A 17,068-nucleotide genomic window follows, 5' to 3' on the forward strand; every position below is an offset into this window, starting at 1 on the left:
TGATATCTCATAAACACTGCTGCATGATCAACAGGGAGTTAAAAACTTGAAATGCTTATCTACAAAACAGGGTGTAATATTGTATCTATATCTCAAATTCCAACCAGATTAGTCAGATATGATTGAGATACCTAGCAAATTATAGAAATGAATCAAATGTTCAGTCACTAATGGATAGCCACAAAAACTATGCAATGACTTCCACAGAAAACTAGTCTGTATAAATTAATCACCTATGCTGAATCTGAATATCTTTTCTCCGACAAGTTCTAAAAAGGTTGCAACTGAAAAAAAATTAGTACCAGAATATATATGTTATTAAAGCCAATTTATAATACGAAAAGAAAGCACAAGTACGATTTAAAAAGAGTAAGTTCCACAATTTCCTATCCGGTCCATCTTAAACAGACTGATTTCACTTTCATAGTTTCATACAATAAAATAAGAGATTTAACAATCACACGGACCAGGAGCCTCTCATGCATGGAAACAACTTAGCCCATTGCATACTTTTGGGTCCAGCTTCGTGCAGTTGTCTCATACTTGTTCCGGTCAGTCTTGTACATGTGAGCTATCTCCGGTACAAGGGGGTCATCAGGATTTGGGTCCGTCAACAGAGAACATATAGACAGCAAAACCTAAAGTTAAACAAGAAAAATTTAACAAATATACAATTTATAAATTATAGAATTTAGACATCTACGGAGATATACATATTTACATATATGAGCCTATTCTTTACTTTGCATCTATAATGAACATTTTCAGCATGCCAATACAAAAAGCAAAACTCAAGCAATATATCTTGGCAGCAAAAAAACACCATGATTACACTATTTTCATCTGCAAATTTAATCTCCCACTATCATATAATCCCAAGCAAAAAAATTTAAAAACAAACAATTAACCAATTAATTTCACTTCATGAGCAATCAATTGGATGCATCTACAACAAGCAGGCTTCCCTGATGCACTTTGACATTGTTGTTTATTGTACATCAATACATTAAATATAACTCAAATTACATATCCCTTGTAAGTATGATAGTTTGTAAAACATTAAGCGAAGGTATAAGTCCTTGCTTGCTCACTGGAACATGAATATATGAAAAGAAAAATTATCACTGTAAACAATTGCAATCATATTCGTAAAATTCATCCTCAGGTAATTCCCCTAATGTTGACCAATGTAACGGAAAGTTTCTGAGCATAGAGTAGATTTTTTTTGCTTGTTATTTCCTTTGCCATTATTTATTTTTCGTTGAAAAACCTTAATGTTCTAAAGGGTAAGAAAGGATTTTGACATGTCAGGTTGTTTGAGTAAATAGCTACCTTAGAAATGGTAAGAGCAGGGCTCCACTGTTCCTTTAGAATATCAAGGCAAATGCTGCCATTGCTGTTGATATTTGGGTGGAAAACCTTAGTCCTGAAAGCCACCTGAAAAGTTACGAGAAAAATAAAAATGACACTGGGAGGAAAAAACCAGAGATATCCCAATACTGGCATGTTCTTTCCTAACAGATTATCATTGCAGTAGAAAATAGAATTACTTGGCAGTTAAATCACAAACTTGTGAAATGTGAATTAAGGTCTTTCATTTGAGCTGTATGCTCATGTCTTCACACATGCAAGAGCATGATATGATTGCAATCACATATACAGAATCCAGATATTTGGCTACTCCGTACCTACTAATTAACCCACTTTTTAAGTTATAAATCTACACCAAAACTAAAAGTATGGTTACAAAGAAAGACATCAAGTTTTATATAAATACAAAGCATGGCCAGAACCCCTACTATCATAAGAGCTACGAGTGAAAATCAAATAATAGATATAACCAACTGATGACATCTGAAATAATCAAGGCCTAACTTGCACTTGGAACCTATTAATTTTAGGATTAAAAGAACTTAAAAGGACTTGCAACAAATATGTGTACGACATATAACACTAAGGAACAAATGAGTATTAAAGTGAGGGAATCGGGTGGGACAAATTTGCTTGCAGCATAGCTAACAATGAGGTTCTACCAAGCTACCACAGCATTAGAATACATGGAATGTTTCAAATGATTCTTCAGTTACAAACTAATACATCCCTCATGCACAAATGCACCATTCCTAACATATAGAAGCATTATGATAATCAAACCATTTACCAAATGTTTTTAGGTTTGGTAGTCAATTGCTCACATTGGTTCAAGCGGATATAATCCAAACCAACGAAACTAATTTAGAGTGTCTTAATATTTAGTTTACAATTGTAAGAGGCTAAAGACCAAAACAACAAATTATAATTACATGTTGAAGGAGCATATTTTTCCAGGATTGAATTCTTACTGGAATAGAACTATTTGTAAAAACAAATCAATATTTAAACAAGAGAAAATGAAAGTTGAATACATGTGATTGTTTAAACCATGTTAAACATATTATATCTTCTTAATTTTCAATAACGGTCTCTAAAAATTAATACATTGATTACATGTGATTGTAATGATATATCAATTAATATAATGATAAAGCAGTACATTAAGTTTTGCATTTTTTTAGTTTTTCACAATCAACATACACCGATTACTATTTAAAATTTAACAAAAAAAATGAATAAAAGCTATTTACTTTTGCCCTAGTAATAAGAGCTACAATGGCCTTGTGCCTACACACTCAAATACTGTGTGCCCACAAAATAATTTTAACTTTAAGAAGTATACGTTTTGCATCTAAGGCATACAGAAAAAACACCTTACGTAGAAGAGTGTAGCTGAGCTTCACATAATTTGCCAATTCCAAAACAAAACTTAAGTTAAATGAGTACCTTAGGTGGCTTGAAAGGATAATCCGGAGGAAAATGTATAGTAACAAGAAAGACACCACCTGCATACGGGCTGTCAGGAGGACCCATAATTGTTGCTTGCCAGTGAAACATGTCTTCAGCGACAGGGCCTGCACAAATATTAACATAAGTGAAGATGAATCAAAGAGACGATCTTCTGAAATAGCACATAACCTACTAGTACTTTCATGTTTGTTTGGATGCCATATACAAGTACTTTTGGATGTTTAGTCCTGGTTTGTAAGTCTTAACGTCTTCAGAAATAGCCAATAAATTACAATTGATATGGACGTATAATGTTCTCATAGGAAGTAGTTTGGGAGAATGTTTCAATCAGCCATGATTTCTACTTCAAAAATACCATATCAAAAAGCAATTTCAGAAAAAAAAGCTTTCATCTTTAGCAATATATGATGTCTTGTGAGTGTGTGTTGATTGTTTTCCAGTCAAAATATAAAACAAAACAGACCCAAAAAACTAAATCAGCCCAAACCAACCAAAACCAACACAAGGCCATAATCAATAAAGTTTAAAACTTTAAGCAAAATCAGCCAATTTCTTGTAGATACTTAACAAACAACACAAGATTCAGGTAAAAGATTGTAAAAATACACATACCAAGAACAATATTAACTAAAACCAAGAAACACAAATGAAAAAAAAAATGGAAATGAAAATATAATCTGTACCAGCACTGCAAGAAGTGGGAGGATCTTTCTGCAGATCCTTGAGTTCTTTCAAGATCCTCTTTGATGCCATCACTTACCCTTTAAAAAACCCAGATCAAATTACCCATTTACTCCTATAAACAAACATATACATACAAACATAAACACATAAATATACAAATACTTACTTAGATGATCCTCCCCTGATGGTAAAATTATAGAGAGAGAAAATTAACAATCTCTCTCTCTCTCTATATATATGTATATGTGTGTATCTGTTGATGTTGCAAGCCCCACTGTTGAGTCTCAGACCACCTAGCACTGCTCTTATCCTACCTATTGACCCCTTGATACTAATTTTACAATTTTTTTTTATTATTAAAACTAATTCAATAATAAATTTGTGTTTTTCAAAATAAATATTTGAAGATCGTAGAAAAAATATATATATATATATGGAATTTTAATACTTTTACATTATACTGATGCTAATGGAGCTTTTTATTTTTTTATGCTCATGTATTCAATATTTATTGCATCATTTAATTTTTGCCATTTTTTGTCATTTCGATATTAACATTATATATTTTGTCAAATGTATATTATACAATCTATATGTGAAATGATTGATTATCAAGATTCTATTATGAGCAAATGGAGTCCAACTTTTCACTGCATCACACATGACCACATTGTGTGCACATCCACAACTAATAATTGAATAAAGAAAAAATTATAATAAGAAGGTGGTAGTATCTTCCAAAGGTGCTAGATATTGATTTATTTAATGTTTTGGCCAGGATTTAGATACTTCAATTGTATAAATCATGAGGGTTAGGACAAGAATAATACAGACACTTGTACTTGTATAGCGAGTGTATAAACTGTCCAGATTCAATAATTCACCAATGTGCTTTGTATCTGTCTTTTAATCATTTTATGCCTCTTGCACATGTTCTCTATTTATCTAGTTTTATCCATATGAAAAAAGTCCTTGTTATTTCAATTAATTTCTTGGAAAGCAATCATGTGTAACTGTTAATCCCTCGTTCCCGACCAATTGTTATCGTTTCTGAGAGAATGTTCAACACGAATTTTAAGATAATTATAAAGTATAGTTCTATAATTTTTTTAAACTTTTATTCAGAATTTTTTTTTTTGAAAAAAGTTATAGAACTATATTTTCTATTCTATCTTAAAATACTTGTCGAGTAATCTCTTGGAAACGATTACAATTGGGAGGTAGGGAGGGAGTATTTCATAAATTGGCTGATTCGAAGCGTATATTTGTTATCCGCTAGATTAATTTCGACCATTGGGCAACATTTGGTGACTGTTTTTAGTACGAAATTTGAAGTTCATAATACAGTTTTGATGAGAGTAGAACATGCAGATGCTGGTATGAGATGTGGCAAGGTAAAATGTTGAAGATATTCAGTCAAATCTTGCCTCAGGCAGCAAAAACTGTAAGGAACTTTGATCACAAAAACTAGAGAGCACATTTGACTACAAATTAATCATCAATAATGGGGTTTAAACACCCCCTGAATAACTTACACAGATAAATGACATAACCTGACTCAGCCTTGACGTGGCTCAGGTTGCAAAACACATGCACGAATTTTTGAGTTCACTAAGTTTGTGAATGGACGCGGTTACATTTTAGACTTGTATTTGAATGTTAAAACAACACAAACATGCTGGACAAAAGGAAAGTGATAAAACAGTCGATCATTCTGGAGATTGCAGTTTGGTCTCTGGAAGTGATGGCGGCAGGGGAGTAGAACTTTCTGATTTAGCTTCCGAAGATGGCCGGTTATCAAAATCAATCGGCCGCCTTACATTTTCAATCATTTTTACTACGTCTGCCATTTTTGGACGCTGGTCTGGCATTCTGACCACACATGCCATTGCAATCTGTAAAAGCTCCACCATCTCTTCTTCTATACCCGGGTACTTCATTAGCTCTAGGTCAAACACTTCAGCAGTCCACTCTTCTCTTACCACTGAATGCACCCATCGGACCAAATGTATAAGCTCATCTCCACCAGTGGTATGGACAGGGGATTTAGCAGTGAGGAGCTCCAGTAAAACAACACCAAAGCTATAAACATCTGATGGTTGTGTGGCTTTGCGTGTATCTGAGACCTCAGGAGCCCGGTAGCCAGCAGCACGAGCAACAAGTGGAGCTAGCTGACTCATAATTGCTGACAAACCAAGATCTGATACACAACCATGTTGTTGAGGGTTTAGAAAGATGTTTGATGATTTTATGTTGCCGTGGACAAGCTTTCCCCCATTTTCCTCGTGGACTTTTGCTATACCTCGTGCTGCCCCTAGAGCTATCCTTAGTCGGGTTTCCCAACTTAAAGGAGTCCTCTCTTCTCCTCTTTTACCTGATAAAATATAGAAGGAATATTGTTCTAGCAAGTCAATCACTTAAAATTTGAATAGATGTTCATAGATTATTCTATTGATGTCCCAGCAATTGTTAATTGAACCGACTTTCTCATGCAGCTCCAGATTCCCCTTGACCATGAACATTGAGTAGGTTAATTTAGAAAAGCAAAGCCAAAAAAGATAAACTTCAACAGTACACTCATATGTTGCAAAAGCTAATCAAATACAGCTAAGCAACAAGAAGACCATTTTAAGTAGGCATTGCTATTATGTCATCTGAAATTTAAATACATTATATTAAATCATAATTAGCCACAAATTGAATAAAAAATGTAATGTACGGTATCTTAGCTGATATATAATGCATTAACCTAAAGAAATTGTATACACCAAAACAATCAAAATGATTAAACTAAGTAAACATAATTATTCCAATATCAACAACTAGACATATTATGAAGTATGAAATAGTGTTTTTTTTTGTATTTCAATAGGTTATATATTGTGTATTACCGGTTGCATGCTCTAGTTATACAGTCAGGTATGGCTGAAAACGATATTTAGAGTCAACAGGTGTTTGTAATGCTTGGGACAAGAAGTATAATATGGAAAAGATGAGTACTGTTCACAAGTCAATTATGATCAGTGGATAAGCCTCCCAAATAATTTCAAATATAGGAAAGATGGAGGCCTACATATTTTGGTCCACATATGACACACTAATAAACAAACATGATTGATTGAATCTGCAAACTTGGTTACACTCAAAGAGTTGATGTCTTAGTCACAAAAACATGAATGGCCTTCTTAATAGTAATGTTTAAGTGACATGTCTGCATCATTATGCTATACTTTTATTACTTACATCTCACATTTGATGGTCAAAATAATTGTCTATGTTTGTTAAATGATCAAGAAACTACAAGAAGCACCATGTACCACAAGAAGCCTATATTAATCTTGCTAGACATACAAAACGAGGAGAAGAAGATGAAATGGAAGCAACATGAAGTTAGGTACTTCCAAAGGGGCAGAGGGATTAAGATTCCATGCCAGCTCACTCCTGTCAACTTTGAAGTACATTTTAAAAAAGGATAAGGATCTGGAGCAGCACATTGGCAATTTGGGTGCACATTTGAACCGACAAAAATGTTAAATTCCTTGAAAAGTTATCCCGGTGAAATGAAGTTTTTAATGGTTTAACTGAAATATCATTTTAAGTTTTAGTCATTCACTTGAAGATAAGAATAATTTCTATTTTAACTGAGAGATGGTGTACATCGTGACTGAACACAGAGATAGTATGCATCGTGACTGAACAACAGCAGCATATCTTATATGTAGAAACTTATAATATGAGCATAAACATGGAAGAAAGAACATACCATGCAACATCGCAGCAACACTTCCCTGACTGTAATAATCACACACAATAAGCTTCTCATCCTTAGAATAGTAGTATGCCCTCAGCTCAATCACATTTTCATGTTTAATGCTCCCTACCATTTCCATTTGCTGTTCAAATTCCCGTTTTCCAACACCTACGTCCTTCAGCCTCTTTACCACTACTGAAGTTCCATCCTCTAATATAGCCTTGTAAGCCATACCAAATGTTCCCTTTCCAAGAACCTCTGCAGAAGCTCTCAACAAATCTTCCAAATCAAATATATAGCTACACCCCTCAAAGAAAACCAGCTTATTACTTGCATCTTGACTTCTCGAAATCGCTTTCTCGGGTGAAAGTCCCCCTTTCTCCAATTTCCCAGATAAGTCATCACTTCTCTTCCTTTTCAAGCAACAAGCAATCAAAAGGAAAGCAAATGCAATAACGCCAAGAAGAGAACCAGCAATAATAATCCCAAGTAACGCTCTTTCACTTAGTTTCCCATCACCCTTAGGTTTCTGAACTGGATTTAAAGGTGGATTTACATCCGGAATTCCATGAATAGGATCATATGACAATGAAATATCATTACCAACAAACCCTGATTTCGGAAACCTTTGAAGAGATTCCGGTACATTGCCAGTGAGCTTATTATTCGACAAGTTCAGATTTTGCAAATTACTCAATTCAAACTCAGGTATCTCACCAGAAAGTGAGTTGTTAGCAAGATTTAAAGCTGAAAGATGAGTCAAATTTGAAATAGACACAGGAATACTACTATTAAATGCATTGTTCGACAAATTAAGACTAGTAAGATTCTTCCAAACAGAGAAATTAACCGGCAAAGGACCCGAAAAACTATTAAATTGGAGATAAAGATAACTTAAATTCCTCAAATTCAATAAATCAAAAGGAAATGGCCCAGATATACCATTGGATCTAAGACTCAGGATCTGCAATGCTGACAGCCTGCTCAGCGTATTTGTCGGAATGGGGCCTGTAAATCCAACTCCAGGCAATCTAACTGCTATAACTCTATCCCCATCTTGACTACAAGTAACACCAGTCCAGTGATTACACACTGGAGTAGACACATTCCAGTTTAAAGACCTTGAATGAGGAAAATTGTTCACAAAATCAAGCAATGCTTGCTTGTCAGCATCAAGAAACCCCCCAACATTTCCTTGAAAAATCAAGAAACCCACCAAGAATATATAACTATAAATGTAGAAAGCTGCCATCTTTTGAGAAATCAACAAAGTAGATTTAAGTTTTATCAACTTAAACACTTCAATTCCCCAAAGATCTCAACTTATTCAAAATGGGTAGCTCAAACACTACATAAATGCACAAGGGCTAATGAGAATGGAGCCAAATTTCAAGAAAATTGTCTAGAAAAAGTAAAGTTAAGATTTTTATTCAAATAGTAGCCTAATAGGTAGTGTGGTCAAAAGGGGTGGTGAGAAGACTTGGAATTAAACTAAAGATTCAAGCTTTTGTTTTTGTTGTTTGGTCTTTTACTTTTTGGGGGTGAGTTTCAAAACCAAGACAGGTAAAGTTTTTAACATTCCCAGAGAAGTGAAGTGTGAGTTTTGAAGTAGACAATAAACATGTCTTAATTCTTACAATTTGGTTATTCGGAAGTTGAGAAAAATGAAGTGAAGATGTTTGTTAGAGTCAAATGACTGGTTTAGGTTTTGGGGGTTGAGGATGTAGTAATATTCATAGGCTGGTGCTCAGCACTCAGTAGGGGCTGTGCATTTATGGTCTTTGTGTGTTGTTCTTTATTGCCACTTCATAACTGGGTGTGTCTAAATAAATCCTAATACCTCCGGTTAAATTATATAAATTATTTTTTAACACGTTTTTTAATATACTCTTTTAAAATATCACTTCACAATGTTTTTTTAATTTTTTTTTCCCGAATAAAAATTTTATGTTCATAAAATTTTTATTCAATTTTTTTAAAAAAAATATTATAAAATTATATTTTATAAAAGTCTCGAAATATGTGCAAATAGTAAGCGCCCATTGAGATGGAGGAGTACCCATTTTCATTTCACACTATTTATTTTTATCATATAATTTCAAAATTTCAATTTTTGTTTTTGATATTTTTTTGACAGGTTGTTTTTGATATTTTGATTATACAGGGGACAACAAAATATTATGTTGAAATGTTTAAATTAAATTTCGGAAAAAGAAAGTTCAAATGTTTGAATTGGTTCCGGAACGATTTTCATTTCTCCGTAATTCTTAGTTATAATAAGTTAAAAAGTTATCGAAATAACATATACTTAAATTCCAATTATTATAATAGACAAGAATGGTAAAATTTTCATTATTGGGAACCAATTGATTAATCTTCCAAAGAACTTTGTTTTTTTTTTCAATATATCAGGCAAAAGATTTGATTTTTATTGTAAAAAAAGGTGTTTATCACACATGTGTACTGTAGACATGTAGCAATCTAGTTTCTGAGAAATAGTTGTAGAAGTTGAGCACTAATTTGCAGTGCCCTAAATAGTCCCACCATCCTAATAAGATAGAAGAGCAGGAAAGCCTTCAACTTGATACTTTTTGAATATGCAGTGTCCTGATAGTCCCACCACCACTACTGCTTAACGTTAAACCTGCTACTATTGCTATTGTTTAAGAAATTTTATTATGAAATCAGGTTGAGGTTGATGATGCTCTTTATGATTTGTGTTGTCTGCAGATTTGGGCAGTTTTACACTTTTACTTTTTACAGCAATAGTTGACTTCTCATGAGTTTTCCCTTTCTTCTTTAACTTGTAGCTACTTATTAATATTTGAGTACATCAAATTACCCTGCCCCTGCTTTATCATGCATCTTTTTGACAAAATAATGGTGGACAGGTTGAAAAATCTGACAGCACCAACTACAGTCATATCCATTTATAGGAGCCTTCAAAATTTCTACAGGTAACTTTTTTTTTTTTTTGACAAAATGCTTAGGTAAGTTTAAAGCACACAAGAGTTTGGAAAGATGACATAATTAGTACTAATAATAATCCTTTATACTCTTTACAAATACTTAAATATGCATTACACTGATGTGTATTTTAAAAATGATATTTTTAATATTTTAACAAATTTTGGGATAAACTGTCGTTAAAATCAATATCTGATAGAATAAAAGAGTGAGAAAATAAGAGAGATACGACTTTATCACTTAGTTACCGTGTACTCATTTTAAAAAGTGATTTACTTAAAAAGGGCAAATAAACTTTTTTTAAAGAAATTATTGAATAAAAAGCATTTCTAATGTTTTTTATCCTTCTAAGTTTTAATGTAATAAACACTGGTGAATTGTGAAGAATCTACTTTTTTTTTTATATAAAGCACCAGGGAATCAACTCCAGGGAGAACTCAGTTTAAGCCTATGCTTTACAGGCCGAAAAAAAAAGAATCCAATTAAAAAGACATATGCTTTGAATTATTAAACCATCTAATCATTAGAAATAATTTTAGTAATTAGTCATTATTAAATTTACATTGGAGCATATGCACCAATAAGTTAAATGCACAAAATTTTACTCTCATACTTTTATTCTTTTGGGAAACTTTCACTTTCTAAAGTTTGTAGGTGAATATATGTGATACATACAATATTAGAATTTACTAACATCTTGTAAAATATTGAGATAGGAAATGCTACCACCAAATCAGAGTGGCGCAGCGGAAGCGTGGTGGGCCCATAACCTATATATGTTTTTTTTTCTCATTTTTGCTATCTGTTTTCTTTCGTCACACTTTCACAGTTTCACTTGACTGTAATGTAATGCGCCTCTCCTTATTCTTGTACATTGAACTTCTACAATTAGATTACATAGAGAGATCATGAAGTCATTACTAATTTCAGTCCTCTTATGGCAAGACGATTGAAGTGACATGAGTCATCACTATATCGAAGGCATGACAGACAGCTCCAACCGGCCTGTCCACTCCTCGCCTGGTTTCAAGGCTATTGGCTTCTCGACTGCTGCCCCGTCGACACATAACATTTGCTTGTACTCTTCATCTCCTAAATCTGCTATGGCTTTCGCCTTTTTCTCCCACGGGTTCCAGACCACTGTATGATTGCGATCACTATCACGGTTAAGCCTTAAGAAGGTTGTAGTTGTTCTACCAGTGTGTCTGTGTGTGTACTATTTTACATAGTTTTTGAGTATCATGTAAACGTACACTTACCAATGTCTGGAAGTCCCTCTTTTCTGATCACAAATGTTCGTTTCTTCTCGTGATCAAAAACTGCTATAACAGTTCCAGAACTAAGATAAACACGATCCACCTACACTTAACATAAGCAAATTTTTAAGGTCTTGCCAAAGATTTTAGGTGCTAATATTACCTTACATGCATAAGCTATAAAAATAGATTCATATGGTGTATACTACGTCTCAAGTTATCTGTTTAGCCAGTGAAGTACTAGCAATCAACAGTTGGCGCACCTCAGATTCAAATGTCAGGGCATCTCCTTGCTCCGTGAAACGCTCTTTACTGCATAGATTGTCAAGATAGTCGAGAGTCTCCACGCCCTCTACCCTCACTTCACTGTTGATAAAAATCTTTATATGTCAGATGCCACTTTGCTAAAAATGACATGAGCGTCTTGGTTTATTACATGAGCATAGTTTAATGACAACATCTTCTTGCTAGTTGCTACATAGCAAAAGTATTGTTAATCTGGTTACTAATTTAATGACAGTGACAGTGATCAATTATTACCTGATATCAGATACAGAGAAGTACGAGCGATATGCAAATGAGAAACTGAATGGCTTGCAATTGATATTTCTGATGCGCGATATCAAGGTGAGTCTCCCATCATAAGCCAGAGACACTCTTAGGCGAAATTCAAAACTAGAGATTATAGATAATGAAGTTACAATTTGAATCAATATGAAATTTTAAAAAACCTTTACACAACATGATAATACCTGTGAGGCCAGGCCTTTAGATCTTCTTCAGATGGTTTAAGTAGCAAATCAACATATGCCTTTCCATTGGAGTCACTAGGCGGCAGGGGAGGAGGGCTTTCATCAAACACCCAAATCTTGTTCCTTGCAAAACCGTTTTGCTCAAGTGCACCACGGTTCCAGAACTTCAGAAATATCACAAAATTAATTCATTAGAAATCTGTGGCTTAACAAGCAGTGCCTTTATACTTTAATTATGCATTGAAGTACCTGAGGAAAACATATTGGAATTCCTCCTCTTACAGCAGTCGGTGGCTTGAAGATTGCCTAAATTGAACATAAGCCCATAAAATGAAAACCGACATCAAAATAACTTACTTTAACATTCAAAAATAGTAGGAAATGAAAAATTGTCGACACAAGTCCTGAATAATCAGAACTTAATGTGATAACTAATTATGTCCTCTTATAAAATGCCCTGGAACACAAAGTTTTATCAACATTAAATAACCCCTTTTTGTGTTTGATTAAGATTTCTCGCAACTTAATACAATATTAGATAATTATGGAGAAGGTTAAGCATGAAGATCATTCTGGCAGCAGTTATTAAATTCATGCAGCAGTTGTTAAAAGTAGCATACCAGAAATTGTTAAAAGCAAGGTTAGGGATCTAATTATAATAAACCTTACTACTTGTGAACAGTAACTCTTCTCCTCGTTCGTTCTTCCATGAAAGAACTTGTCCTCCGTGTAAACTAACCTGAATAAATGAATCAGAGAAAAGTTAAATCATCTTCTCCCAGATTCAGACGTACGGTTTCTTACAACTTGTACCAACATTTGAGATAAAAAATTTAGTATAGAATATAAAGTGAACAAAAATTCCTAGCATGTAAATAAGTTACACCCTAGTCATTCGATTATTATCATTGGCATACAATTGTATGGGTAAGTGAAACATGGAAACCAGAGTTTAGACTGGATTATGGCCTATGGGTAAGGTTTGCATGCAACTTACCCGTCCAAGTAGGATTTACTTAATATGTTTGACATGGTATAAGGAACCTAAACTGATCACAATGTGTTAGAAGTTAAGAAGATTTGACCTGTGCTGAAGCACCTCGATTGTTGTGGAGTAACACCAGATCAATCCCATTCTTATCCTTTGAAAGAGCCACTGCTGTTCCTCGATCCCATTCTGCTGCAGATTGATTCATTGCAAAATTTCAAAAGTTGAGTTATCAAAACAAAAGCTGTTTTTATCGGAACTAGTAATTGCAAATACTAAGAAGAAGACCATTTCAGAAGGTACAAAATATACCATCAGGGTCATATAACCAACCAAAATTGTCACCTTTAAGGTAATGGATTTCTTGTGACAAGCCAATATCCTTGTGAATGCAGACCTACATTCCAACCACTATTTTAACAACCTTGGCTATTTTCTCTACTAGATTCACAAACCATCTACTGACACACAGTTAATTACCTAATATATTTTCAGCTGTATCTCAGGGAAAATAATCTTGTTGCAGAAATAGTGTCACAAGTGGCAGGTATTTATGTAAGGCCAGCCCATATGAGAAAAAATCCTGCTTCATAAAAACCAACAAAGTAGATATCAAAAACAAGACCAGAAGATACAATCACAAAAGATCAAAAAACTAATTAATTTTCAAATGACAGGTAAAGGAGATAGTGGCTACTAATCCGAAAGGCTTAAACTAATCCATTCTTACACACCCAAATAGCTACTGCCTAAGTAGGTGTTCAAGAAAACTGGGATGGTTGTTATAGTAATATCTAAATGGATTTATGAAGTCATAAATTTATTAGAATCATTATCATCCTTATTCTTTTATATTGTACCAGCCCAGCTCATCATACAGAAACTAAGATGTGTGTGTGTGTGTTACATGGAAGTATGGAACAACCACATTTGACTGGTTGGCCATTTCAAACTAACAAGCTTCCACAACAAAAAAAGAGGTAAAATTAAACACAAACTTGCTGTCAAGAAAAGGAGTATCTGTATTCTGTAGATTGATCACAGGGTGACAACACAGTATTCAATTATAAAGCGAACAATAGTCATATGATAAAACTTAGTCTATTACAAATCCCTTTGCTTTAATCCTTAATACCAGGTTGCTCTCCAAATTAATGCAAAATAGGGGTAATATAGATGACATACATAAATTGACAAAACAGAGAACTTGCTGTTATCAAATTTGATCTAATAACAGAGATCAATTATTCTGTAATACCAATAACAGTCTTCAGTCAGTTCACCAGAACTAGTTGGTCCTTCGTTAACAAGAACTAACATGTTGTGATGTAGGAGTGCAGGAGTGTAGCAGCTTTCAGCTGCCAACTCAGCTACATCTCAGCAAAGTTAGTTAGGAATATTATGTTATATTGATTGGTTTATAATCACACATTTTAAATCACATAATTAGTTAGTTCTCTCTCTCTCACTTTCTTTCTCTTCTGTAAAAACAAAAAGACAATGTTCATTCTGATGTTTTGATAATGGAGTTTGATTACAAGTAGTTTATAGTAATGTTCTCTACTATGTTGTTGAATTGATAGTTGCTGATATACATTTCTAATCTGAAACTTGAAGATCAACATGGTATCAGAGCAGCTTGCTGTCGATTTCTGAGATTCTCATCGTTTTTTTTTCTTCTCTCTACGATCAGGTGAACTCATTCTAAACTCATCTGATTAGTTGTAGGATCTTCGATTATAGTTCCGTACTGATTCCATCATCATCATCGTCACATTCTGATTTCTTTTCTGCGTAGTATTATCGTTCGAGATTACTTTTCTGATTATGAATTGTTCGAGTTTCTTGATCTTAGTTTACGTAAACTGATCAATTTCATGTTTTCTTTCCGATTTGTTCATTCAATCGAACAAATTGTATCCTGATTAGTTAAATCTTTGATTCTTTTGTGATTCAAGTTTTCATACAAACAAATCATGGCTGAATCAAGTAATAGAACATCTCGATATCAATTGCCTCTGAATCAGGATCCAACTAGTATATACTTCATTCATCCATCAGATTCGAGTTCAACTCAGTTAGTTTCTGTGAAATTTAACGAAAACGGTTTTAGTAATTGGAAAAGATCAATGATCTTAACTCTGTCTGCTAAAAACAAACTAGGATTTGTAGATGGTAGCATTGAGAAACCAGAGGCTACAACTACTGAATTTAAAGCCTGGGAACGATGTAATGATCTTGTATCCTCGTGGATAATCTTTAATCTAGATGACACCATAGCTAAGAGTGTATTGTTTCTCAAAACTGCTCGTGAAATCTGGATTGATCTTGAGGAAAGGTTTGGTTACACCTCAATGACTCAAGTCTACTCACTTGAACAACAATTGTCTGAGCTAAATCAAGGAAATGATACAATTTCTGAGTTCTTTACTAAGATCAAAACCCTGTGGGATGCTATTAGCGATGCCTATCCATTACCACAATGTACCTGTCAGAATTGCACTTGTAATTTGGAACAAATAATCTGTCAAATACAGTAGGAACAGAGGATGTTACATTTCATGATGAAGCTGAGTGAAGATTACTCAGCTGTGAGAGGCAATTTATTGATGCAACATCCAATGCCAAACATAATCAACGCTTACCGAATGTTTGCACAAGAAGAGAGGCACAAGGAGCTTTCACAAATGACATCTAATACTGACAGTTTGGCTTTGTATTATGATAAGAAGGGTTTTGATTCTAAACAGTTCAAGTCACAAACTAATACTCAAAGACCTCAGCAGTTCACAAATCCTAATGCTAATAAGTCTGCTACTACTTTTAACAGAAAATCTCAATATTTCTGTACACACTGCAAGATTGCAGGACACAGTGTAGACAGATGCTTCAAACTGAATGGTTATCCTCCAGGATTTAGAGGTGCTAAAGACAAAAGGATTGCTGCTATGGCTTCTCAGACAAATACTACTGTTGTAGACACCTCTCTCTCTGTGACTCAGTATACTGAACTGCTGGAAATGCTTAATAAACATCAGACTGATAATCTTGGTTCTGCACATGAGAAGATCAATGCACAAGCTATGTTGGCAGGTAACTTCTGTCTGTTATCACAAACTAATTCTAAATGGATATTAGATAGTGGAGCAACAAACCACATATGTTCCAACTTAGATTTATTTGATACATATACTAAGGTTGTAGAATCTGATTGTACCATTACAGTACCAGATGGAAGAAGAATTCCAATTTTACATATGGGAATGATTACTCTGACTGATCAAATACAGTTAAACAATGTGTTGCATGTTCCAGATTTTCACTTCAATCTGATATCAGTTAAGAGATTATGCAAAGATTTAGAATGTAGAGTACTGTTTACTCATGATGAATGTTTTCTCCAGGACCTTTTGATGAAGAGGTCAGGTAAAGAAGATGCTGGATTGTATAGGATTGAGCTTCAGGATAAATCAGTTAACTCTAAGATTTGCTGTTCAGCTGTTGCAGAGGCACAAAAATGGCATCTCAGGATGAGACACATGCCATTTGACAAATTAAACCTTGTTTGTCCTCAACTAGACAAATTTTGTAATAAAGATGTGATATGTCAAATCTGTCCAGCTGCTAAACAGTCTAGACTTTCTTTTCCTAGTAGTAGTGTTAGATCCACTACTATTTTTGATCTGATTCATCGAGATATCTGGGGACCATACCAGACTAAAACTTCTGATGATTTTAATCAATTTCTGACTATGCTAGATGATTTTAGTATATATACTTGGGTTCATCTGCTAAAATTTAAGTCTGAAGTTTCTACCATCCTTAT

At 34.0% G+C, this 17,068-nt stretch overlaps 4 protein-coding genes across 4 annotated transcripts; 1 reads left to right on the plus strand and 3 right to left on the minus strand.

The window, feature by feature from the left end:
• Positions 1-313: 313 nt before the first annotated feature.
• On the minus strand, positions 314-3,853 carry LOC141677077 (ubiquitin-conjugating enzyme E2 10). Its single transcript, XM_074482813.1, has 5 exons — positions 3,695-3,853; positions 3,528-3,605; positions 2,821-2,948; positions 1,333-1,437; positions 314-638 (listed from the first exon to the last, which is right to left on the minus strand). Exons 2-5 carry the CDS (start codon positions 3,595-3,597, stop codon positions 495-497), a joined length of 447 nt encoding a protein of 148 aa, XP_074338914.1. The 5' UTR covers positions 3,598-3,605; positions 3,695-3,853; the 3' UTR covers positions 314-494.
• A 1,154-nt stretch (positions 3,854-5,007) lies between these two features.
• Positions 5,008-9,061, minus strand: LOC141677479 (putative inactive receptor kinase At4g23740). The gene is made up of 2 exons (XM_074483429.1): positions 7,292-9,061; positions 5,008-5,902 (listed from the first exon to the last, which is right to left on the minus strand). The coding sequence occupies exons 1-2, from the start codon at positions 8,529-8,531 to the stop codon at positions 5,238-5,240; spliced, it is 1,905 nt and encodes a 634-aa protein (XP_074339530.1). The 5' UTR covers positions 8,532-9,061; the 3' UTR covers positions 5,008-5,237.
• A 1,787-nt stretch (positions 9,062-10,848) lies between these two features.
• Positions 10,849-13,548, minus strand: LOC141677957 (putative glucose-6-phosphate 1-epimerase). Its single transcript, XM_074484111.1, has 8 exons — positions 13,340-13,548; positions 12,919-12,993; positions 12,504-12,560; positions 12,255-12,418; positions 12,043-12,177; positions 11,766-11,868; positions 11,506-11,605; positions 10,849-11,386 (listed from the first exon to the last, which is right to left on the minus strand). The coding sequence occupies exons 1-8, from the start codon at positions 13,448-13,450 to the stop codon at positions 11,217-11,219; spliced, it is 915 nt and encodes a 304-aa protein (XP_074340212.1). The 5' UTR covers positions 13,451-13,548; the 3' UTR covers positions 10,849-11,216.
• Positions 13,549-15,218: 1,670 nt separating this feature from the next.
• Positions 15,219-15,782, plus strand: LOC141679441 (uncharacterized). The gene has a single exon (XM_074485945.1). The coding sequence runs from the start codon at positions 15,219-15,221 to the stop codon at positions 15,780-15,782; it is 564 nt and encodes a 187-aa protein (XP_074342046.1).
• Positions 15,783-17,068: the final 1,286 nt, after the last annotated feature.

The sequence above is a fragment of the Apium graveolens genome, chromosome 8 (genome assembly GCF_009905375.1).
Source record: "Apium graveolens cultivar Ventura chromosome 8, ASM990537v1, whole genome shotgun sequence".
NCBI lineage: Eukaryota > Viridiplantae > Streptophyta > Magnoliopsida > Apiales > Apiaceae > Apium > Apium graveolens.

What these genes read in the sequence shown, in the direction of transcription:
- LOC141677077 (XM_074482813.1), bottom strand. Translation starts at nt 3,597, where the DNA reads ATGGCATCAAAGAGGATCTTGAAAGAACTCAAGGATCTGCAGAAAGAT. An exon ending in ATCCTTTCAAGCCACCTAAG is followed by an intron (nt 1,438 to 2,820) that starts GTACTCATTTAA and finishes GTAACTTTTCAG; the next exon opens with GTGGCTTTCAGGACTAAGGT. An exon ending in CTGCTCTTACCATTTCTAAG is followed by an intron (nt 639 to 1,332) that starts GTAGCTATTTAC and finishes GTTTAACTTTAG; the next exon opens with GTTTTGCTGTCTATATGTTC.
- LOC141679441 (XM_074485945.1), top strand. Translation starts at nt 15,219, where the DNA reads ATGGCTGAATCAAGTAATAGAACATCTCGATATCAATTGCCTCTGAAT.
- LOC141677479 (XM_074483429.1), bottom strand. Translation starts at nt 8,531, where the DNA reads ATGGCAGCTTTCTACATTTATAGTTATATATTCTTGGTGGGTTTCTTG. An exon ending in TGTTGCTGCGATGTTGCATG is followed by an intron (nt 5,903 to 7,291) that starts GTATGTTCTTTC and finishes ATATTTTATCAG; the next exon opens with GTAAAAGAGGAGAAGAGAGG.
- LOC141677957 (XM_074484111.1), bottom strand. Translation starts at nt 13,450, where the DNA reads ATGAATCAATCTGCAGCAGAATGGGATCGAGGAACAGCAGTGGCTCTT. An exon ending in ATCGAGGTGCTTCAGCACAG is followed by an intron (nt 12,994 to 13,339) that starts GTCAAATCTTCT and finishes TCATTTATTCAG; the next exon opens with GTTAGTTTACACGGAGGACA. An exon ending in AGAGGGACTTCCAGACATTG is followed by an intron (nt 11,387 to 11,505) that starts GTAAGTGTACGT and finishes GCAATCATACAG; the next exon opens with TGGTCTGGAACCCGTGGGAG.